Genomic DNA, 25,333 nt, shown 5'->3' with positions numbered 1-25,333 from the left:
ATCTAGATTTTGGTATTTTAAGCACTTTGGCTTTTAATTGGTAATTTTATAGATTTTTTACTTCATTTCCATCAAGAATGTATGAAATAATTTTAATGTTTTTTAAAATTCAGGATCAAGAACAAGTACTCAATGACGCAGTGGATGGCAAGGAAATTTATAATACTATCCGTCGTAAAACAAAGGATGCCTTCTATAAAAATATTGTTAAGAAAGGTTATCTTCTGAAAAAGAGTAAGTTCAGATTTTCATCATTAACCCATTTGATAGAGATGTTGTAAATATGGAGCTCCGAACTTATTGTGATATATATTTAATAAGTTTTGACATGAGTTATTAGTAACTGACACTTGTTTAGAGCCCATATATAAGCATTCTTCAAAATTTAGAGTGTAGGTATATTTAGAAGTCTATATTTTCAACCAGAATGTTTCTTCAGCCCATGGTTTCTTTTTCTTTTTCTCTCTTTTTTTTTTTTTTTGAGGAAATCCTTATGGCACATAGCACATTCATAGTATTGATATTTTACAGATTTACCTCAATTTGAAATAAAGACATGTTGGGGAATTGTGGGTGGGGGTGTGCTTTAGTGGAAGAATTTTTTCCTGAAGACTGTTAAAGAATTACTCCAAAACAAGAATTTTGACGATTTCCTCATGATGAAATCTCTGAAGATATAAAGTATTCTCAACATTTACTCTGTGATTAAAACACGTAATGTAACAAAAGGCATTTTTGTATAGATTTGTTACAGGCATTTTCTCATTATGTAAGAATTGGCATATTACATAAGCTTTGGAATAAAAATTGATTCATATTTTTAGAAATACTAATTTTAATAATATGTAGAATTTCGCAATTATTTGGCTAAGAGAAAATAATAATTATTTTTTTTTTAACAGGCAAAGGAAAACGTTGGAAAAATTTATATTTTATCTTAGAGGGTAGTGATGCCCAGCTTATTTATTTTGAAAGCGAAAAACGAGCTACCAAACCAAAAGGATTAATAGATCTCAGTGTATGTTCTGTCTATGTCGTTCACGATAGTCTCTTTGGCAGGTAAGAGACTGGTTTCCTATTTTTCTTTTGGGATTGCCTTAGTAATAAAATAGTGGGTATAAACAAAGCAAACCAATTTTGAGAGCCCTAAAATTACCTTCTAACAGTAGTAGATGTACTTTCTAGGTAATTTTTGCCTTCCTTGCTTAATTTTAGACTAACATATGCATAAAGTCTATTCCATTGTATTGCATAGAAATCTTTGGCATGACATTTCCTGTAGTATAAGGCATGTTTTCTCCCTGCCCCCACCAGCAATCTTTTGAGTGACTGACTTTGAGTCTTTGTCATCTTTCCTCTGTTTTTTTCACATGCTTTAACTCAGTGTACCCAAGAGTACTAGGTGCACTCAATTCTGCCATTAACTCTGTAAGCAAGTTCTTGAGAAAAGTTAACGTTAAAAAATAATCTTAAAATTGTCTTGATAGGAAAAATGTATTTGAAATTAAAAAAAAAAAATTCTTCTTACATTGATTGCTTGGTTTTAAAAAAATGAATATAAATGTATAAGCTGAATCCTAAACATCAGAGGACAAATCCAGCTCTTGATTACATCTGGATTTTTGCTCAAGAACAACGGCCTTTTACCTTTCACCATTAGTATTATCAGTAATCCATCCCAGTCTTTTTAGATGTACTTACCACTTTTATTACCTATTGTCACAATTAGTTAGAGAAAAGGCAGTTAAAACAAATGTTTCAACAGCTTGTTTTTCTGCTGCAGGATGGCATTTCTGTGAGGCAAATCTACGTTTTATCCTGTTGAAATATTTCTCTTAAGAGAAATACCTGTAAAATATATAGCCTTGTCATTTCTCTTTTCAGAGTGTGTTTAGGAGATCACATTAGTGTTATTTGTGATTTTGACAGTTTTTTAAAATGATCAGATAGGTTTGAGGAATGCTGATTGAACAAATAGTTTTACTTATATATAGCAAGGCTTTTTGTATTCTTAGCTAGTGTTTATATTGTGAATCTCTAAAATAGTATGAATTACTTCATAAATTCATTTTACAAAGATACCCTTTTTTTTTTTCCTTGAATACTCTCTGATACCTCATAAAGAGTTGTTCCAAAAAACACAAAGATTGTGCGAGACAGGATTTCTTGAGATTTTTCTGCCCCTTTTTCACAACCTGAGAATCTTAGCCTTCAAATGTGGTTGATTCAGGTCTCTGGCTTTTCTCTTTAGTTCTACTCTGCACCCTTCTTGTGGGTTGAATCCTTCCTCAAACCAGTTCCCTACATAGTAGCAAGGTGGCAAACAGCACCAGAGAAAGGGCCGTAAGCATTCACTCCCATAATTATTAAAAATCTTGAAAATATTCTGTTGAGCCACCTCTCAACCAATTTTTAGTTCTAGGTTACCTGAGGTAGCAAAAGGAATGGGATTATCCCGATAGAATGAGGAGGCCCTTTTGTGCCCAGATCTGTTGCTAGAAGTGATCTCACCCAAATAGTGAAGCTGCTCTGCTTACCATATGTATGGGTGAAATGGATATTGGAGAGACGACACTATTCACTACTAAATGTAGTTTATTATCGTGAAAACAATTAAAACAGTAAAAGTCGGATGATATTTTGGGAACAACTTCATTGAGATCAGTAATATGAAATAGGTGGTTCTTGATTCTTGGAGGATGGGTATGAATTTATTTGGTTAGGCACAGCTTCCTAACCAGTGTTCCATTAATCAGTGTAGGTGTCCCTTGAGATACTAGTGGTTGTAAAATCCTATTGTAGTACAAGTATTTAACAGATGTTTTACATTTCAAAAATTGTAACACTTGAAATCATATGATCCCTGTATAAACTGTTCCAATTCATCATTTTATTGGGGCAAAAGAATTGGTACATAACACTTGGAGACAGAGAGCTTTTTATAGTGGCTATACTTCAGTACTTCCTACTTTCTTGTTCAATCATCCAGGTACTCTGAATATTACTTTATTCACAGCTTGTTAATCATCATGAAGCTACTTTTTATGTTCAAGCAGAAATGTCTCATTTTGTTTCTTACATTTCTTTCAATTAACAGGGAAGTTAAAATTGTTGTAATTATCATTGTAAAATAGGAGGTTCTTGAAAAGAACATAATAAATTTGATATATTTTTCATTTTTACTACTTTATAATTAGCCTTAATGTACTGATATTAATTTTCCCCCAATAAGGGCAATTTAGTGACTAACATTGGCAAGTCATTAGACTCGTAAGATGAAAAATAATTTTAAAAAAATGTAACTCACTTACTAGGCCCCGAAAAAAATACATTTGTTAAATGTATTTCTTTAATACTTTGAAACAACGAAGGTCCTATGGAAATGCTAGTTAATGACTGATGATGAGCCTTCATGATAGGAACATGTAAAGATTTTATGTCAAGATTATATATATGTTTGTCTGTAGACCTGAATTCCATATTAAATAATAGAATGAAATGGAGGCTGTAATAAAATCTAAGCTGCTTCAGTTGCATGCGTTTTCAGTTTTATGTGAGAAGTGGAATCAAAATACCTACTGTTGGATGCTGAAGTATGTTAGCTGTCCAAAAGAAAAGTTTTGATAAAAGTTTATGATTACAGGAGAAAAACTTTTGGGGAATGATTCTCATTTTGCAGGTTTACTGAAGAATGAGTAAACTTCGTCAAATTATATGTACAATACAAAAAGATACGTGTTTTGACAGTTTATGGATTTAAGGCAGAAATTCAACCTGGGAAAAATGAAGTTAAAAATGATTCACTAGTGATACTTAAAACTGGAATTATATGAATCTTAAGGAAGTATTAAGAGGAATATAGCAATATCTGTAAGACTGAAGAAAAGCTTTAGCATTAGTTTATATGAACAGATGCAGTTAGATTGGAAATCTGTTGGCACAATCAAAAGAAAGGTCCACATTACACTTGACAGTAAAAGAAAAAGAACTTCTAGAGTAAAAAGAAAGATCAGATCCTTGAAGTACAAGTTGAAGATTCTGAATGATTCCTATTCTGGTTAGTAACAAGAAAGGAGTTTGTCTGGTATGGGGAAAAGCAATAAATATACTTTTATCACTTGCTATGAAGTTGTAACTTGTTTCTTGTGCAGTTTCTTGTTGAAGGTGACTTAAAAGAATATGAAGACATTAAAAAAAGTCTTTGTCATGAATTATATTTAATGATACCAAGTCTGAAACCTAGTATGAAAAAGTTATGTTAATGAGAACTAAACTCAAGTCTCTCATTTAGAAAACAGATTTTTCTTTTAAGGTTGGGCACAGCGGCTCACGCCTGTAATCCCAGCAACTTTTAGCCATTTAATCCTGATGCCTGTAGTGTCTACTTACTTTGATTGAATGGTAAACATTGTACATGAAAAACTATGGAAACTATGGATAATAATGTTACTATGTCCAGAAAGAATTGTTCTTACGGATAGTGTAGGGATAGTACATCTTGTAAAGGCTGTTCCATTTCTGATTTGCCCTTATCATGAAGGCATAACCCTTCAGGGGTCTCAGTGGAAAGCCTGAAATTCATTTTTTTCCCCCTCCCAGCACTGTCAAACTACTGGATTTGTAGTTAGTTTTTTAGCCTTTTAGCTACTATTTTCTGCTTAGCGTCTCAGCTACACAGCTTAGGAATTGGCAACTGCCTTGAATGGAAAAGCTGTGGAGAATGTCGGGTTCATTATAGTATGATCTTGGCTCCTCAAATCTTAGCTGCTTTGGTTGTTCTCCACTGCTTTCAAACAGTTGTTTTTTTTGTTTTGTATTAATATTTTAAATTTTATCCAACTAGGATGGTTAGTCTGATACAGGCAATATTTAGAATTGGGAGTTTCCAATTCCTATTTTCCATGATTATTTTTAGGACATTCTCAAAGCATGAAAAGATAGTCTTTATCTTTAACAAGTGTTAAGCCTGTCCTCTGTGTATTTTTGCTATGGCCTCCTAACATTAGCATGATACAAAATCTTTGTTTAAAGCAGGAAACAGAAGTAACATTTATTGAGTTCCAAAAACATGCAGGCCCTTAGTAAAGATTTTATCAATATTTTCAAGTCTAGTTGGAAAGATAGCACATTTTCAAAAGTGGTATCAAATGATTTATAATAATACTAAAGGAAGACAAGAACATTTGTTGTACACAGCTGTTCACTTAAACTCTAGAACAGCATATGTATAAGGAGATGATGTTTCCATTTCAACAGGTGAAGAAAAATGATCAGTTTAGAAAAATTTGAAAATATAGAATCACCTGCAATCTCCTTAGAGATAATTACTTAGAACATTTTTGGTCTAAGAACATTTCTAGTCTTTTTCCAGTGCATATAAAGTTTTTCAGATTAGCTGTGTGTAGTTGTAGCAATTCAGCTTCAATTTGTTTGTAACTTTATTTCTAATGTCTTTTACAATTAATTGAAATTGCTTTAGTTTACACTTTGAAACACTGATAAAATTTTAATAGTGCTGACGTAAAGTTTTCTAAAATATATACAGCTGACTTCTTTTTAATAATCTAGTACAGTGGAGTATTATTTCTCTTAAGAATTATAATTTTATGTTATTTATTGTGTTTTGGAAGCTGGTATAAATATTTTGCTGCTTTTTGTTAAGCTTCCTAATAATTTTTGTTTTTAATTTAAAGGCCAAACTGTTTTCAGATAGTAGTTCAGCACTTTAGCGAAGAACATTACATCTTTTACTTTGCGGGAGAAACTCCAGAACAAGCAGAGGTAAGAGTACTGTTTCTTCAACCACTGTAAACTTTTATGTTAGCCCATGTTTTCTTATTAACTGAAATAGAAAACGATTGCATTCAAGATAAAGTGATAGAAGCCCTGAAATCTAATCATCTCTTATTTTAAGGAAAGAGATTTCATATGTAAAAAGTTTTCTGAAAGAAATGCAGAAACAAACACAGTGAAGGGTTATTAGGAATGAAAACTCCATTTTAAATTGACCTTTAAATACTCTATGATGTTGAGTCCAACTGAGAATGCTTGTTTAAAATCCTCTCTGCATAAAGGCTGTAGATAATCTCAGTACAATCCAAAGGTAAGCCAGTTAGTTTTGCTAACAGGCATTAATTATTCTTCTTCAATGGTTGAACTCCATGTCTGAAAATAAAAGTCAGTCAACACAAGGAAAGAGATTTTAGGAATCTATTCTCCAAGCCAAGTCTACATATAATGTCTACTTTAGATTAGCTATTGATCCACGTGCAGTGTCCTTCTTATAGCTTCTATTAAGTAATTTTGTGAAGAAATAATATTTAAGAAAAAAACTCTTTAAAAAATATTTTGCAGCAAACGGAGACGCCACCTCTATAACAAAAGTAAAAAATTAGCTGGGTGTTCTGGCTTATGCCTGTAGTCCCAGCCACTGGATAGAATGAGGCAGGAAGATTGCATTAGCACAGGAGTTTGAGTTACCGTGAGTAAGATTGAGACACTGTACCCCAGCCTAGGCAACAGACTGAGATACTGTCTCTTAAAATTTTTTTTTGCTTTCTTTGAACCCTAATACTTCTGGGGTATATGGTCGTATTTTACACAAATATGGCTAAATTTCGGCTTATACTCTAATGAAGGAACTTAAATGTGGTTAAGAAGTGAAAGTGGCTTTGTTGGAAATATAATTTGCCAACCCTAGATATGAGGAAGATGCCCTTAAAACTGGATCCTAGCATGAGACTCATAGAATAAACTTGAATGAGCCACTGTGTTTTGTAGCTCGTAACTGAATGTTGTATTTCACATCTTTATAAAATATCTCATTTAAATGCTCATTTCACATGTAATGCACATAAAATTTTATGGCTATGTATTCCTAATTTTTAGACGAGAAAGGTAGGGCTCAAAACATTTTGGTAACTTACATGATTTTTTTAAATGTTAGAAATTGAGTTAGAAATTTAAACTTCAGTATCCTATTTTCTTAATCATTTTACCATCGTCCGTCTTTCTGAATAAAAATGTGTCACATACCATAGTGACATTTCAGCATGTTTTGCAGCCTTAGAATATGTTTTAAATGTATTTATACATAATATTTATATATTTCCATAAATGGTATTTCCAGTTTTTGTCGATTTGTTGGGCTGTGGGGGTCTCTGGTTATTCTCTTCTATTTCAAAAAGCTATGGTAACTGATTTGGTTTTAATTTGCTGTAATATAAAGACTGTCTCTAAATATTGATAAAGTTCAGCTTCACTGAAATAGCCAACAAACTAAAGACATAATTGAATAAAGCAATAGAACACAGCTTTCCAGAAACATGTAAAAACCGAAGTGAATATTTAGATTTATTTTTAATAAACCTTAGTTCTCTTCTTTCCCCCAAAGCACTAAACATTTAAAAAATATGGCTGCAATTTGATTTGAATATTAGGCTAAAATGATTTTTAAAATCTAATGTTATATTTAAAAGCTTAAAAATAACCCAAATCCCCTTATACATTTCTGCCTGTATCATGGCCTAAAGTATAGATTAGCATGCTTGTCATGGGATCAGTCATAACGTTATCAGTTGGTTTTAGAATCAGCCCTCTCCCCTTTTCAAAAAATGTATCAAGTTAAATTCCACCTAAGCTTGCCTCAAGTGTAACAGCTTAATTATACTTGACAGTTAACTTCCCCAAGGTAGTATGTTTGGGAGAAACAGTTTCTTTCATGTAAATTTGATTTTTTGGCTAATTAATGGCCACTCGATGTGTTTAATACATAAATTCAAACAAAGATTTATACAGAATTACAACTGTTTTGGTTGTTTTATTGTTTTTACTTTATTATTTATTATTATTGGTTATTGTTATAAAGTGCAATATAGTCCGAGAAACGAAAGGGCAGTCTAGAGAAGGAAGGAATTGTTGAATTTGGAAAAAAAAAAAAAAACCTAACTGATGATTTGGAAACCAAATAAACTAGTGTATATTTCTTTGAAATGCTTTTTTTCTTTGTAGGATTGGATGAAAGGTCTGCAGGCATTTTGCAATTTACGGAAAAGTAGTCCAGGGACATCCAATAAACGCCTTCGTCAGGTGAAGCTTAATTTTCTTTGATTTTTAATTGTCACATTTTGCTCTAACGCTTCGCTCTTTTTATTTTATTTTTATCCGAACTGTTTTGGACATCATATCTTAGGAGGGGTTAAGCCATGCTGCCACTTGCTTTAGTAGCAGGAAAATGTTACTTCTTTATGAAAGAGAATGTTCTTTCTTAGTCCAAAATGCCAACTGTTAAAAACATAAGAAAGATTATTCTTCCACTTTAAATAACAATACTAAACCAACACAGCAGAAACTGTTCTGTTGGGCACTTAATTTTCCTTTAAAAAATTATTTTGGCCTTTTTCAAAAAAGTAGAACATTGAAAAGATAATCAGATTTATAGCACAAATCTCAATAAACTTTTTTGGGATTTTCATTTTGAAGAACAGCTTTTAAAACCTACTGCTTAACTCTTAGGAAATATTTAATCTTATTTGAAACTGTAACATGCCCTATACTTCGAGTTGTGGAGAGTTAAGCTAGGTTTTCTCTTTTTTGCCTTTACAAGGGTAACTTTATAACCTCCATTTCTTGGCTTTTTTTCTTTATAGTAATCCCTATATAATTGGAAGAAGTTAGGCAAATTTTGACATTCTCGAGGTTTTAAAGAAAGTTGAGTACAATATTTACTGACCAAAGTGTCTCCTGTTCTCTTCATGTGAATATCTGATAAGCTGAGTGATTAACATACTGTTCTACTGGGAGTGGATAATGGTTGACATTTAGGTGACTAAATAGTCCCTGTAACCCAAAGTCTGGCTCTTCGCCAGGGACATTTAAGTAGACACACAATCGCCATGTCTTCATAACATTGTAACATTTTGTAAGCTATCAAAAATCAGATTGCATTTTTGCAAATAAGAGCAAGTTGTATTTTGTATGAAACTTGAGCCATTAAACTGACATTTGCAGGTTTAACATAATCATAGCTAACATCTCAAACACTTTTTATGTATCAGTGGGCAGTGAGATTTAGTGACTTACATATACAGTTGGCCCTTTCTATTCATGGGTCCTGCATCACTGTAATCTACCAACCATGGGTCAAAACTATTCAGAAAAAAATACAATAAAAAGATACAGTATAACAACTATGTACATAGCATTCACATTGTATTAGGTATTACAAGTAATCGAGAGATGATTTACAGCATACAGGAGGGCATGCATAGATTTTATGCAGATACTATGTCATTTTCTATATGGAACTTGAGCATCTTGGGCTTAGTTATCTGCCAGGAGAGAGAGGTGGAGGGTCTTGAAATCAGTCCCCCACAGATAACTGAGGGATAACTAGTTTGTAATCCTTATTACAACCTGTAGTGTAGACTTTATACTTACATATTAGAAAGATGAGGCTTAGAGGGACAGATTTGTCCAAGGCCACACAAGTAGTATATGGCAAGAGAGAAAGAGGACCTGATACTAGAAGGTAGATGATCTAAGTTTTGGCATCCAAACTGACAAATAGCTTAGTTTCTTTAGGTTTGTATCCTTTCCTGTAAAATAAGAAGGTAAGGTCAGTGTTTTAAAAGTGTTTAGCTGTGGAACTCTTCTAGAGAAATAGAATCTTCCAGATAAATATTATATAACATACGGGATTTCGATGAGTAGTGACAGTTGTTTACTTACATTAGTAAAGAATTTTCTTAACTTCATTTTCTCTTTATCATTGTTTTATGGTAGAAAAGATGTATTTCATTATTTCTCCAAGTATATAGTGGGAGAAATAACTTGTAAAATAAAATTGCATTGTTTTATTTTTTTAGGTGGGAAGAATTATTTTAAATGTTTGAATATTTTAAGTATGTCATATATAAAGGAAAAATATAACCAAAGCTCATATTTTCTGAAAAAAGGGGAAAATAAATCATTATTTTTGGCTTTGTATCTTAGAGTAATTGCTTTTGAAATGTGCAATTATAGAAATCTGGGGTAATTTTTTTTTTTTTTTTTTTTTTAGGTCAGCAGCCTTGTTTTACATATTGAAGAAGCCCATAAACTCCCAGTAAAACATTTTACTAATCCATATTGTAACATCTACTTGAATAGTGTCCAAGTAGCAAAAACTCATGCAAGGGAAGGGCAAAACCCAGTGTGGTCAGAAGAGTTTGTCTTTGAGTAAGTCTTATTTTATCATTACATTAATCATTTTCTTTTACCATATTGCATTTCTTTCTATTTTTTTTGGTCTCTAAACCATCAGAACAAGGTACCATATTCAGGTGTCCTAATAGCTATATATATATTTTTTTCTGTTGTATTTGTTTACCTTTATTTGTGAAGTGCTATGCCCTTGGTTTTTCCACTTAGTTATTAACATGAATTATTAGCAAGTCAAAAAACTTTACTAATCCACACATACAAAATGTTTACTAGGGTTTCCAGTACTTATTTGAATGAATTATTAGTTTAGGAGGTTAAAGATGGTAGGAAAAGTGTGTAATTTGCGTGTCTTCTGTATACCAATAAAATACGTTGTCAATCTGGTTTTAGGTCTAGCACACTCTTTTTTTTTTTTGGCAGAAATGGGGGTTTGATACTAGAACTAAAGAAATAAGGTAGTTTGATGCCAAATCATTTTGTTAATTCTTTTTCTCCTTGCTCCTTTAGTGATCTTCCTCCTGACATCAATAGATTTGAAATAACTCTCAGTAATAAAACAAAGAAAAGCAAAGATCCTGATATCTGTAAGTTGATACAGAAACTTTCTAAAATAGAAAAAGCATGTTTTATATACTTTTAAAATTCACAATGAAATAGTCTTGAAAATTTTTAAAAAAATCAGAAATGCACGTAGTATAATTTGAGATAGTTTCTTTCTGCATTATTGTATTGATTATCTTAAAGTATTGATTATCAAGAAAGAGTATACCTAAGAAAGAAAAAGACCAACACGGTTCAACCGTACATACTGTTAGGCAATTAAGATTAAAGTATCTAGCCACCCTCCTTTCTCCAATGAATAGGAAGAATAAGAAAATGATTACAGTGGTCTTTTTGTAGGGCTTGCCCTCATCCCTTCTTTCTACTTTTTAGGTTTTTCCGTTTTTTTCTTTTGAGATGGAGTCTTGCTCTTGTTGCTCAGGCTGGAGTGCAGTGGTGTGATCTTGGCTCACTGCAACCTCCACCTCGCAGGTTCAAGCGATTCTCCTGCCTCAGCCTCCTGAGTATCTGGGACTACAGGCGCCCACCACCATGCCTGGCTAAGTTTTGTACTTTTTTTAAGTAGAGACGGGGGTTTCACCATTTTGGCCAGGCTGGTCTCGAACTCCTGACCTCAGGTGATCTGCCTGCCTCAGCCTCCCAAAGTGCTGGGATTACATTAGCATATTAGTAAAAAAGTATTCTATTTAAAAATTTCCCTTAAACTTGAATATATCATTTATTCACTTCTGGTAGTCAAAGGCTTCCAGTTCCTGTCCTCAGCAGCACAGCTCCTTCCATACTGCTCTAAAGCAGTTGACAGTGGGATTTACCAGTTCACATCAGGGTGAATTAGGTTAATACCTTAACACTCAGGCTTAGGGAAGGAAGTGATATGTATTAACAGACAGATTAAAGCCTGAATATTCCTCTATAAAATGTTTATTCTGTAATTTTTTGTAGTAATTTTAGTTTTCCATTACTTTTACGATAAAATCCAAACCCCACAGTAATGACACAGAAGGAAGGCCATACCTTATATTTTAAGTGCTCTCTTTTCTTTTTTCACTACTTTTCTTCTTAGCTACACTTCCAGATCTTGTCAGCTCAAGGGTTACCTGTTTAAAGTGGAGTTTTCACCTCCACAGACTGAATTAGGTATTATTTATCTGTACTCGAATAGCATTCACCACTGTTAACAGCACTTAATGCTGAAACATAATTGATTTCTTGCCTTACTGACTAAACTGACTTCTATGCAACTCAAAGACCACATCTCAATCATCTCTATACTCCCTACCTATCAGAGTTTAGTGCACAGTAGACATTCAGTAAATGAATGAAGCAATTAAATATTGAATTTGTGATGTTATTGAAAACTCCTTTAATGAAAAGCATTTAACACCATAGAGAAGACTGAACACCAGAAAAATTTACTTGCATGACTATCATGTTATCTTTTTAGACAATAATTGCTTGTTTTTCTTCCCAAGTATTTATGCGCTGCCAGTTGAGCCGATTACAGAAAGGGCATGCCACAGATGAATGGTTTCTGCTCAGCTCCCATATACCATTAAAAGGTATTGAACCAGGGTCCCTGCGTGTTCGAGCACGATACTCTATGGAAAAAATCATGCCAGAAGAAGAGTACAGTGAATTTAAAGAGGTATTAAGTTATTTATCAATCTTGTTTTTGTTGGAATTAACAGAAACATTTAACATTTAATAAAAAATCTATTAAGCTAAACATAGTAATTCATAGCTTAGTAGCACACTGACGCCAGAGAAGATTTAAAACCTTGTTTTATAGTGTGATTTTGGTAGAAATAGGTAGATTACGAATTCATTCTATTTTAAATAAATTTATTCAGTGGGACATCATTTTAAATATAAGAACTTGTGAAAGAACATATTTCTTGTTAGTCTCATGGAGCATGCTTAATGCTATGTACTTTAAACAGTCTTTTAAAATGTCATTTTAGCTTATACTGCAAAAGGAACTTCATGTAGTCTACGCTTTATCACATGTATGTGGACAAGACCGAACACTATTGGCCAGCATCCTACTGAGGATTTTTCTTCACGAAAAGCTTGAATCGTTGTTGTTATGCACACTAAATGACAGAGAAATAAGCATGGAAGGTATAGTATGGCTATACTAGTGTGATACTTTAAGAAACTGGGTTTAGATTTTATATCAAGGATATATGGACTCTATCTCTGAATATACTAAATTGTTAAATTATATTGCAAGGTAAGTTATTCTGTTTTCCCTCATTAAAAATTGCAGTTGGATATCAGTTCTGATTATGTTGGTTACTATGGGGAGCTGATATTTCTAATGCAGAGTTTGGCAGATAAGTACTAGAAGCCACAAGAAAGTGGTATCTGTGTCTACATCAATGGCTCATAGTGCTTGATTGTCTGGCATATTTAATTGTATTCTCTTGTTTATTTATTTATTTTGAGATGGAGTCTCAGTCGCCCAGGCTGTAGTGCAGTGGTGCAATCTCAGCTCACTGTAACCTCCACCTCTCGGGTTCAAGCAATTCTCCTGCCTCAGCCTCCCGAGTAGCTGGGACTACGGGCACATGCCACCATACCCGGCTAATTTTTATTTTATTTTTTAGTAGAGACGGGGTTTCACCATGTTGGCCAGGCTGGTCTTGAAATCCTGACCTCAGGTGATCCGCCTGCCTCGGCCTCCCAAAGTGCCAGGATTACAGGTCTTGTTTATTTATTCATTTCACAGAAGCTGGGTGTCAGTTGCATTTTATTTCTAACTTTTATAGATAGGTAGAGTTCCCAAGCTGCTGGACTCACAGTGCTTTTATGGCTTACAAAATAATCCACCGGCCCCCCAACGCCCCCCCCCCCCAGCACTTTGATTCAGTAATAGTTCTTGCTTCTAGGTTCCCCAAATAAATAGTAAAGTTTAGAACTATTTCCTTGTCATCACAAAATACAGATTTGTCAAGGAATAGATAAAATGGTGGTCCTTATTTTACACTGAGTTTATCTTTTCTGTAGCATTTGTATTTCATTAAAATTTTACTGAAACTCAGTAGACACGTTTTAAGCTAATAAATTAATCTAAACTGGGATTTAGTGTTATATCCTTAATTGTAAATAAACCCCAAAGTTTCAAAGCATGGGGTCAATGGGCAGGAAAGCTGATTTGTGGTCCTAATTTTGTCACTAGCTGTCTAACTGATCTTACATATAACAATTCTGAGACTTCATTTTTCCATATGAACATGGCAGTGTTAATCCCTTCTCCTGTTTATGATCTACTGAGGTAATACATATGAAAGTCTTACAGAGTTAAGTCTGTAGAAGTATAGGATGTCACTGTAATTAGTACTTCAATGCTGCATGCAAAAAGTACGTTTAAGTGGTTATTTCTTTTGAGGTAAAATGAATTCACTTAACTTCCAATTTGGTCACATTAGGTCAGTCCTTTACAAATAATCTTCTAATGTAAATATTTGTGTAGATGAAGCCACTACCCTATTTCGAGCCACAACACTTGCAAGCACCTTGATGGAGCAGTATATGAAAGCCACTGCTACACAGTTTGTTCATCATGCTTTGAAAGACTCTATTTTAAAGATAATGGAAAGCAAGCAGTCTTGTGAGGTAAGAATTTAATGTTTTAGTAGGTAATAATTTGTAGCCAATTACATTTTAAGGAAAATATTAAATTTCTAAAATTATTCCTCATAGCAGTTATACCTGTCTCTAATACATTTATAAAAATGTTCTGCAAAATGGACTTTTTTAAAAAGATGTACTTTATTTTGGGATTAAAAACCATCAAGTTGCACCAGAAATTCATGAAAATACTTTTATCATTTCCTCTACTGCACTAGTAATCTATATACTACTTATAGAAAGCATGCATAACATACATTGAAGGTTTTGTTAGTGACTTATCATATGACCTGTGTAGCACTTCATTACATCTAGGTTTGTCCTTGAAGGTTTTTTTGCAAGAGGAGAATTATGAGATAACCTTGACTAAAACAAAAACATCTTTTTAGGATTATTGAACCTTCAGTATAAATTCATAATAAACTATTAAGACAGTAAGTGGAATCTCACACATATATTCTCTCATTTTAATGGTAAAGCAGCTACAAAGAAATACATATTTTAGATCTGATACAAAAATCAGTTTAAGGAATTGTTTTCGACAGTGGACACTGGGACCTAGCAAATGTTAATCCTGCACGAAGGTGTCAATTCGTACTAATAACCTGAAGGGAAGAAATTAGTGATTTAATTTTGGAAATCTGGAGTAATGCCATAGTTGGCCCAGCGTAAGGATGACACAGAAGTGCAGCAGGTAGGTAGGGAGTCTCTGGACTTTAGATATAGGCTGTGGAATTCGGACTTCCATAGATAAATGTACTCTGCTGACACTAGATCAGAAGGGTTACAGGAGAAGTTCTGAGAAAGGTTTGTGATTCTGCCTAAGACATTTGATATTTTTATTAGCCATTAAATAAGCCTCATTCAGAAAGGGCTTTTAATCAGCTTTTTTTACCCTCAAATAGAATTGACTAACCACTGTTTGCTTTTCAGTTGGGTAATTGGGAATAAATGGTAACAAACCTACCAGGAGTTCCATAGAGCAAACTACTTAAAAACTCCCATTTATACAAAGAAAAAAGATCAGTACACACAGCGATACTGAAAAATAGAGAACCTTGAAAACTACAACTACTTGTTTTCCTCAATTCATTTGCATTTGTCATTGCCAACAATGCATTTCTATTGATTTATTCCTTCTTTTAGTTAAGTCCATCAAAGTTAGAAAAAAATGAAGATGTGAACACTAATTTAGCACACCTATTGAACATACTTTCAGAGCTTGTGGAGAAAATATTCATGGCTTCAGAAATACTTCCACCGTAAGTGGTGAAATTTTCATTTGACAAGAAATTGTGTATCTATGTCTTGAGAAGTTTCTATTTCTAAAACATGTGAAAGCTTTTCTGTTGTCCTAATATTATTATACTCTGAAACAAAGTCATGGTTAATCTTTATAAGATGAATTATATTTAAAGAAAATAACTGTCTTAATAAAACCACCCATTGTTTTTGTACAAGCCAATATGTCTGATTTGTATAGCTTGGGGAGTGAATAGAGGTTTATAGTTTCAGATTTGAGATTGTAAAAGATATCTTGTCTATCCATTTAGTCTATACTTGATAGATTAATCACTCTGTTAATATGCTTTTAGGCCTCCAGTATTAGTGAACTCACTTGTTTAGGTAGAAGTTAACCTAAGTCTAAATCTTTCTCCCCAGAGTTTGCAGCTGGTTAGTTCTCTGTATCTGAAAGTAAATGTCAGGAAGTTGACTGAATAAATTGATGATGATAAACTTAGTCGATAAAATTTTCCTTACCCCTTCTAAATGTCTCATTACCTGTGGCAAAATACTTTTTTTGGGGAAAAGGCCAGTTTTATTAAACTGTGGTATATTTGGGTAAATTAAGCTTTCGGCTGCTAGGAGATCAGTAGTTTCACTTGCTTTCTGTGTTGAGATGATTGTGTTATTTTGGCAGGACACTGAGATATATTTATGGGTGTTTACAGAAATCTGTTCAGCATAAGTGGCCTACAAATACCACCATGAGAACAAGAGTTGTTAGGTAAGGCTCATCAATTCATTTGTTAAATCACAAACTGATAGATGGATAATTGTGAAAAATTGAAGAATAACAATATACAATTCAACGTTTTTCTTTGACTTTTATGTCAAAGCCCTATTGCATATTTTCTAAGTCCAAATGGCTCCTAAACTTAAAGTTACTATGAGATTTAGCTACCGTTTGCATTTTCTAAAAACATGAACATTCATTTATAGTCAAGTATTGGGGATTTTTAAACCCTTACAGGATGAGGTTAAAAGTCATACAAACAAAATCTGTAGCTAACTTCATATAATATTCTTCATACATACACACACACATTGATTGGCACTAAAAGAGAAGAGCAGTAATTGACTGATTTAGATATTAATTGGTTTATTACAATCTGTGACTCTGAGCTAATCTGGAACCAGAACATGTGGTGCTGAAGCTGTGTTTCAGTCTGCTCATTGTACCATAATTAGGAAGAACTGTTTTGGCAAACCATGGAATTTGGGAGCTTATATAAAGGGACTTCATTATCATTATTCTATAGGAAGAACTGCTTTGGCAAATCATGGAATTTGGGAGCTTATATAAGGTTACTTAATTATCATTATTCTAACTTACTTTCCAATGAAGAAGCAGATCTGTCTGGAGAGGTTAAGTTGTTGAACTAAGGTTATATAGAAAGCTGGTGGCTAAGGCACAACTAAAGGTAACTTTCTAAGACCCAATCTGATATCCTTAAGTCTTATTTGTAGGCTTTTGCTTTTGTTAAGCATACTCCAACCAATACCCCAACTAATTCCAGGCAAATGGAAATTTAATGCAAAAGCATCATGGAATACAGCAGTTTTCTAATAATATAATTTGTTATTTAGAATATACATAGTCATGCCATGCTATATTTAAAATAATCAGACAACCATTAACACCATTATTACAGTTTGTTTTGAAAATGTGTGTTAATCCTGCCTCCAACCTAAATTTTGTCAAGGGTCTTCTATTTCTTTTTTTGGGGGGGCAGATAAAATTTCTCTTGGTTATGGTATGACATAATATTTAAGAACTACAGATTCAGTTTTTGTTGGCATTAATGGTGATTGGGAGGAATAGAAAAGAATTATATCCTAGCACAGTTATGTGTGAGATGTAAATTAAAACTGTTCTATAAATTCAAACAAGTATAATTGTTAAGCACACACAGCAGGAAATTGTAAACTGATGCAAGAGGGTGTTTTAGGGCATTTTTGCCAAGGTTATGTTTCAGGCTCATAGACCTACTGTGTATAATTATGACAATATTTTCAAGTAAAGTTTACACAATATTCTTTAAATTTGAGAAGTCCAAAATTAAAGACTTAATTGTTATTTTTTTGAGACAGGGTATCGCTCTGTTGCCCAGGCTGGAGTGCAGTGGTGTGATTTCAGCTTACTGTGACCCCCGCCTCCCAGGTTCAAGTGATTTTCATGCTTCACCCACCCAAGTAGCTAGGATTACAGGCATGCAGCACCACACCTGGCTATTTTTGTATTTGTAGTAGAGATGGGGTCAGACCATGTTGGCCAGGCTGGTCTTGAACTCCTGGCCTCAGGTAATATACTCACCTTGGCCTCCCAAAGTGTTGGATTACAGGCATGAGCCACCATGCCCAGCCAATATATTACAATTCCTATAAATGCTGTTTGAGAAGTAACTACTTTCTAAGAGTCCAAAAATTAGCAAACAGGTACATGTTCAAAGGTAAATGCTGAGAAATTGGGTAACCCACTCTAATAGAGAACAGAGATTGTGCCTATTAATGTCTAGAAGGAATTGCGTAACTCATTATTTTGGGAATAATGCTTGTCTTTACATAGATTATGTCTATCAATCTGTAGAAGGAATTGCATAATTCATTATTTTAGGAATAATGCTTGTCTTTACATGGGACAAGAAAGAGGTTATTAGTGTGGATTCTTCTTAAAAGGAAATTAGAGAGAAATTATCTACATGACAACATATCCTTCCTACCAGTGACTAAAGGGGGCATAATAGGAGTATCTATGCAAGCTTCATTTTCACACTGACATTGTCCCAAAATAAAATTAGCAGATAAAATCATGTATGACAGCTGTTAGTGTAATTTTTGCTTTTGCTATTGTTTTGTAATTTGACAACTTTTTAAAACTTTAGAATTCCTGATGTCTTGCCTTAAAAGTTTTCCAGGCTGGGCATGGTGGCTCAAGCCTGTAATCACAACACGTTTAGACCAAGACAGGAGGATTGCTTGAGACCAGGAATTTGAAATTGTCCTGGGCACCGTGTTGAGACTCTGTTCTCTACAAAAATAATTAAAAAAAAAAAAAAAATTAGCCAGGTATGGTGATGTGCACCTGTAGTCTTAACTACTCTGAGCCTGAGGCAAGAGAATTATTTGATCCCAGCAGTTCAAGGTTGCAGTGAGCTGTGATTGCAGGCCACTGTACTCAAGCCTCGGTGACAGAACAAAACCCTATCTCAAAGAAAAAGAAAGAAAAAAAAAAAAAACCTTTCCAGTGTTCTATTATAGACATTTTCATTTATCAATAAGTCACCTTTTCTCTAGTGCAATGGATTATTATTTTTATATGAATCATCAACAAAATCAATGCAGCCAACTTAAGGCTGTTTTGTTTAAATAAATTAAGAAATGAGGATATGTGAAATTATGAAATTGTACAGAATTATGCTTATATAATATAAAAAGTTTATTTATACTCCTGTGGTATTTCAGAAATTCTTAGGGTTCCTGAGGATACTACTTTAAGTATCACATGACCACTAGGCCTGGAATAATAAATAGTAAGCAAGACAGTAAACACTACAGATGAACAACATTTGCCCAAAGTTAATCCAAATTCTAAATTGGGAAAAGTGAGTAATACATTCAGGAAGCAGATATATATATATATATTCTTAAAATATGATGCTTTGGCTTACTGTTTTCTTAAAGCTTTCTGTGTCTGGGCTTCCTTTTATTGGTTTAGAGTGAAGTTTATGGTTCTATGAGTACTAAAAATTCTGTTTTATATGTATTGTTTTAATGTAACACATTATGTATGTGTTTTCTAAAAAAAAAAAAAAAATTTCCCTCCCATTCAGTGGTTTTGTTTTTCTTCGACTCATCTGTCCTGCCATCCTGAATCCACGGATGTTCAATATCATCTCAGGTAATCAGCTTTTGATAAATTTCAAAATTCAAAAAATTACAATTAACAGTTTCACACAGGTAAGAATACTCTTAAAATAAATTAAATCTAGTTTTTTTTTTTTTTTTGATTATCCAATTCTAGTCTTGGCATATATAAAGTATTCCAAAGCACCCTTCCTTCCTTGTGCTTCTTCGGCTTTTTTCTTTTTGTTTCTTTTCTTCCATCTCATATCTAATCTGAGATGGCATGATTACACACATTGCACCTTTTTTTCTGACCCTATTGTGTCTAAAACCTTTATAATAAATAACTTCTTGGCTTTTTCAAGTTGGGAAGAGCTTTGCTTAGCCCACTGCTAGACTGCTGCCACCTGGATCTTCAAGATCAAATTAAATGGTATCTACAGTTAGAATAGTATTCTGTGCATACGCATGAAGAAAGCAGTCCTGGTTCCTCCCATTAGAGATTTTTAAAGTCACCAGTTATATAGTGTAAACTGGCCATTTTAAACTTCAGTAAACCTGATCCAGTTTTATTACCCATATACCCATTTTGAGATGACTTTCAGGTGTTACACACTTCTTTCAAAGAAAGCATAACAGGGATATTTGTGACTTTGAATGTAATAATGAACCATTATAAACAGTAGGAACCAGAATTTTTACCTTAATAATCTGAAGCTCAAAATTGTATTAAAAATGTTTTGCGTCTCTGTAATTATCTTTTATTGCTACTAAAGTGGTTAAATCTACAAATCCATTAAGATTAAGGGTTTGAAATTCTTTTGGAGAAATTTATCTGAATGTTTGCCTCAGACACCACTATCTAAAACTAGGCAGTCAGGTAGATTATCTATGGGATTTTACTGTTAAATAATTAAGTTCCAGAGCTTATATTTAATAGACACCAATACTTGTCATTTACATCCTACTTATCTGTGTTCTACAGGGAAATGCCTCCTGATTTACCTTTAAAATATTTTAAAAGTTTATTAAATTTCAGGTTTTTCTCCTCAAAATAAAGCAGAGGTCCTAGATTTTACCTTGCTTCTTGCGCTTTAAGTGAATTATTTGGATTGCAGATAATGTTGGGAGCAGGGAATTGCTCAGATTGCTAACCTGAGTAGGCTGAAACTAGCTTTGTGAACTGTCACAAAACATGTAAGAGTGACAGTCTTTTTTTAGTGGTAAAGGTAAAGCTTTGAGGTCCTCTGAAATAGTATCAACCATTGGAAATTGCTGCGTTTTGTAGTACCCTTTTCAGAAGCCTAGAAGCACTGATAAGCATATTCAGTTTTCCTCTTTTAACTCAAGTTCTTTTGAATTATACAGATCACAAATTTTTCAAAAAACATTTTTCAAAAAACAGAAAAATTCTGAGTTCTGAATGGAAGAATGGGTAGTAGTGTAACAGTAAAGAAATGTTAAAGTACTAAATTTATAATGGTTTAGCTGAAAGTGCTGTTGGAGTTGGTGTCATTAGCTGTGCCCAATTCTCTTCCAGATTCCCCATCTCCTATTGCTGCAAGAACACTAATATTAGTGGCTAAATCTGTGCAGAACTTAGCAAATCTTGTGGAATTTGGAGCTAAGGTAAAAACATTTTGATACTTTAAAATGTAATTTATGACTGCAAGTTTGACATGATAAAACGATAAAATTTGGCTTAAGTGAAGTTTTTAGCAATGAAAGATTATTTTTGTTGGTATGTTTGTGTTTAAAGCATCTTGTTTAAATTTTACATTTTAATAGTGGAATTTTAAAAAACACCACTTTAGCCATTATAGAAAACAAATTTTTCAAGGTCCAGTGTACTCAAATTCTCCCACTTTTAACATAAAAATAATGAGTACATTTTAATACAAAAATTCATTAAAAATTTTATTTCACAGTAAACCTTCACTGTAAATACTAACTCGTTTTTTTTTTTTTTTTTTTTTTTTTTGACACCTACATGTAACTGTATTATCTAAGGATAATGACTAATATTAAGTTGGGATCATATCATGCCTCCTGCTTTTGTCACCTAATACGTGACAGACTTCCTGCCATATGTGGAAATAGATAACTCTTTCATTATTCTTAATAATGGATATTTAGATGGCTTCCAATTTGTCCCTGTTATTGTTGTAACATATATCCTTACATACATTTCCTTTCATACTTGTTCAATTATTAGCTGAACTTAGGAGTAAAATTACTAATACATGTTTTAGGCTTTGCTATGTATTACAAGATTTCCTGTTGGCAACTTAAAATTCTTTTGTTGCTCCTCACAGCCTTGCCAAAACTCAGTGGGTACTATACTTTTTTCTTTTCTGCCAATTTGATAGGCAGAATATTTTGTATTTCATTGTTTTATTACTGTTAGAGAGACTTTCATTGTCTCTATCTTTGGAATTGCCTGTTGAGGTCCTTGTCTCATTTCTTATTGATTTTTACGAGTGTGTTAATCTTAACCTTTTCCCTATTTATAGCATAGTTTTAAGTAGTCAGGATTTTAGTATGATGAGCAGTAAACATGTATGGCCTAGGTTTTGAATTCATCTGAATCTTGAAGCAGGTTACAAATAAGATATTTTCCTATTGCAGTCTTCATTATATTGTATTTTAATTCCCTGTAATCTCTGCTGGATTCGAACCTATGATTTGGGGCCATGTTTGAGTGATTTTATATATAAGCAATTTGTGTCTGCCAGTCTGCGTGTTATGATTTGTGCTTGGGTTCAGAATTTTCTTGCATTAAAAATGCCCATACTCCTCAGTATAGCCATTTGCTTATATACTAGAAGGAAAATACTGTCATTATATGATTTAATTAATTCTTGTGAATGTGTTGCTGCTGCTACAACTGATTTATAAGAAGTATTGCTACATGTATGGGTTTTGCTATATTAATTTGGTGCGAAAGTAACTGCAGTTTTTGCTGTTAACTGTAATTACTTTTGCACCAACCTAATAGGTCAAACAGTGGTTTGTTTCCGCTGCATATAATAGAAGCATTCTATTTTTCAGGAGCCCTACATGGAAGGTGTCAATCCATTCATCAAAAGCAACAAACATCGTATGATCATGTTTTTAGATGAACTTGGGGTATGTATATAGTTTTTAGGTACTTTTTAAAGACTTAGAGTTGGCATAGCTGAGTTAACCCATTTAAGCAGCAATCTTTAGAAAGATTTTTCTATCCAAAACTAAAAAGACAAAAAGCCTGCAAATTTTTGTCTGCCTTCCTAAACAAAAAACAGCATTTTTGTTTGTAATTAAAACTATTTATTCTTAAACCAAAGCATACATTATTGTGGCTTTTAGACTACTACTATCATTTTTTAGGGTCCGTCTTGTTTTTCATATCCTTTTAAAGCTATCACATCTGACTGCCATGACATTTTGTTGCCTCCTTAGCTTTTTTACTTTGCTGCTACTATGTGGGGCTTGAAGCAAGACGATGACACAGTTCTGACCAGGTTAAATAAGTAAATAGACTGAAAAGTCTTCTTTTCTAGGAATAAAAGACATGGATTTGGTGTTACACTTCATTCAGTGTGAATATCTATGCCTCATTTGGGCCTTGTTAATAAAATGTGATTACAAAATTATGAATGAGGGTATTTTATAATTTCTAGGACCCTGCCTTTAAGAGTTAAATTTTCATGATTGTACAGATTTTCAGGTACTGAGTCAGTTTTAAACTAAACTTATTAATAATTCAGTTCATATATAGGGAAACTAGCAAGGTACATGTACATGTGAATAGAGCCAGGTATAAGGCATGGCATTAGGGAGTGCTAGGATTGGAGATTGAGGTGTCCATGTTCTGTCTTAATATATTCAGATTCAGTTAAAAAGAACACCACAATTTGTGGCAAACAAATCAGGAATGCCTATGAGTCACTAGTTTAGTGTATGAAAAATTATGGCATAGTTCTACATAGTGAAATTGACAAGCTAAAAGTCCATCATGCTTCTGTATGTGAACTGGGATATAGTTGATCATTGGAAAACATTTTTACTATAATGTTTAAGGAACTGTGTGAGAAATTATGCCACACAATCTAGGATTTCATACTGCTTAGAATCCAAATATAATACTATTATATTTCTTTACCATCTGTATACCATCTGTATAAGCCAAATTTATTTTTGAAGACCCACTTCAATTATTATCTCCTTCAGGAAGCTTTTGCTGAGCCCCAAACGTGAATAAAGTAACTTTTGTTTTACCTCCTAAGCATCCCCTGCATATCTGTGATATATAAACTCTGTGTTGCTATGATTACTTTTTCTAAAGTCCTTTCTACTAGAGTCAGTTCTCTGAAGGCAAATATAGTGTCTTTCATCGCTATAATCCTTTAATCACTGAATGAATATATCCTGTATAACCGTGTTTCTCTATCCCATAGAAAACATTGTTTTGCAGTTTTTAGCAGTGTAAAGCAAATACTGTCACCATTTTACTGGTAATCCAAGCCTTTGTTAACTGTTATTCCAAGGCTTAAAATAACACTGCCATTTAGTGTTGATAATAAAGTACAGGTTGAGTATCCCTAATCTGAAATGCTAAAAAATCCAAAACTTGTTGGGCACCAACAGGAAATGCTATTTGGAAAATTTCCAATTCTGGATTTTTGGATCTGGGATGCTCAACTGGCAAGTATACTGCATATATTCCAAAATCTGAAACACTTCTAGTCCCAGGCATTTTGGGTGATATTCAACCTATACTATAAACTTTAATTATAGTGACTAAGTTACTTTATGAACCTTATCTGAAAGTACCATAATTAACACTGATTATTCCCACACATTAGCACGTATTCTGAACACAGTCCACAGATAATGTCTAACTTGACATGTTCTCACTGCATTTTCATAGTGCAGTTCCTACTTATATGCATATCAACTTAGACAAACTACAGAAGCTTAAAAATGAAATTTCATCTAGGAATTTTAAGTATAGGCTGCATTTAATCCAGATTAGCAGTTAACCTACACTATTTGGCATATGTTCTATATTTCAGATATAAAGCTAATTGTTAGGAAGCCACATCCCCCGACCCTTATTTTTAGAATAGCAATAATATTGTACCACATCTGTCATGCTATGGAAAAAAATAGAATCTGGCTTAAATGTGAATACAAAGGTTACAGAGTCTATATTTTACCATCATTAATGCTGAATTTTATATTTCAATAAGAATCTTCAGAATTTTAAGAAATTTGAGAATTTAAAAAAATTATCTAATATACTCAATTAGAATATTTTCACATGAGACTATAAAGATTTGTATTTCTAACAAAAAATTAGCCGGGCATGGTGGCAGGCACCTGTAATCCTAGCTACTTGGGAGGCTGAGGCAGGAGAATCACTCGAACCCGGGAGGCGGAGGTTGCAGTGAGCCGAGATCATGCCATCACACTCCAGCCTGGGCAACAAGAGCGAAACTCTGTCTCAAAAAATTAAAAAAAAAAAAAAAGATTTGTATTTCTAAATGCAATTTTACAATTCCCTTAAAGAACGTACCTGAACTTCCGGACACTACAGAACATTCTAGAACGGACCTGTCCCGTGATTTGGCAGCACTGCATGAGATTTGTGTGGCTCATTCAGATGAACTTCGAACGCTCAGTAATGAGCGTGGTGCACAGCAGGTAGGCTTTTGCCAGCCTTCATTAACAATGATGTTTCAAGGATAACACTTTGAGAGGTGGTAAATAACTGAATTCTGGTTAACATTTTTTCTTGTTACATTAAATTTTTGAGACTCTGCAT

At 33.4% G+C, this 25,333-nt stretch overlaps 1 protein-coding gene across 4 annotated transcripts in view; it reads left to right on the top strand.

Moving 5' to 3' along the window:
* The window catches only part of LOC105475018 (RAS p21 protein activator 1), a 124,645-nt gene that overhangs the window by 94,630 nt on the left and 4,682 nt on the right, over positions 1 to 25,333 (top strand). For all 4 annotated transcript variants that reach the window (XM_071098704.1, XM_011729967.3, XM_071098703.1 and 1 more), the window contains exons 10-24: positions 114 to 234; positions 903 to 1,059; positions 5,694 to 5,781; positions 8,011 to 8,088; positions 10,061 to 10,218; positions 10,711 to 10,787; positions 12,237 to 12,409; positions 12,726 to 12,885; positions 14,240 to 14,382; positions 15,544 to 15,659; positions 16,319 to 16,405; positions 19,512 to 19,579; positions 21,065 to 21,153; positions 22,576 to 22,653; positions 25,078 to 25,212. In XM_071098704.1, the coding sequence (XP_070954805.1) occupies positions 114 to 234; positions 903 to 1,059; positions 5,694 to 5,781; positions 8,011 to 8,088; positions 10,061 to 10,218; positions 10,711 to 10,787; positions 12,237 to 12,409; positions 12,726 to 12,885; positions 14,240 to 14,382; positions 15,544 to 15,659; positions 16,319 to 16,405; positions 19,512 to 19,579; positions 21,065 to 21,153; positions 22,576 to 22,653; positions 25,078 to 25,212 (1,728 nt within the window). The remainder of the gene's footprint in view (positions 1 to 113; positions 235 to 902; positions 1,060 to 5,693; positions 5,782 to 8,010; positions 8,089 to 10,060; positions 10,219 to 10,710; positions 10,788 to 12,236; positions 12,410 to 12,725; positions 12,886 to 14,239; positions 14,383 to 15,543; positions 15,660 to 16,318; positions 16,406 to 19,511; positions 19,580 to 21,064; positions 21,154 to 22,575; positions 22,654 to 25,077; positions 25,213 to 25,333) is intronic.

The sequence above is a fragment of the Macaca nemestrina genome, chromosome 6 (genome assembly GCF_043159975.1).
Source record: "Macaca nemestrina isolate mMacNem1 chromosome 6, mMacNem.hap1, whole genome shotgun sequence".
NCBI lineage: Eukaryota > Metazoa > Chordata > Mammalia > Primates > Cercopithecidae > Macaca > Macaca nemestrina.
The sequence above is the reverse complement of the archived record's forward strand: the minus strand, read 5'-3'. Positions and strand labels throughout refer to the sequence as shown.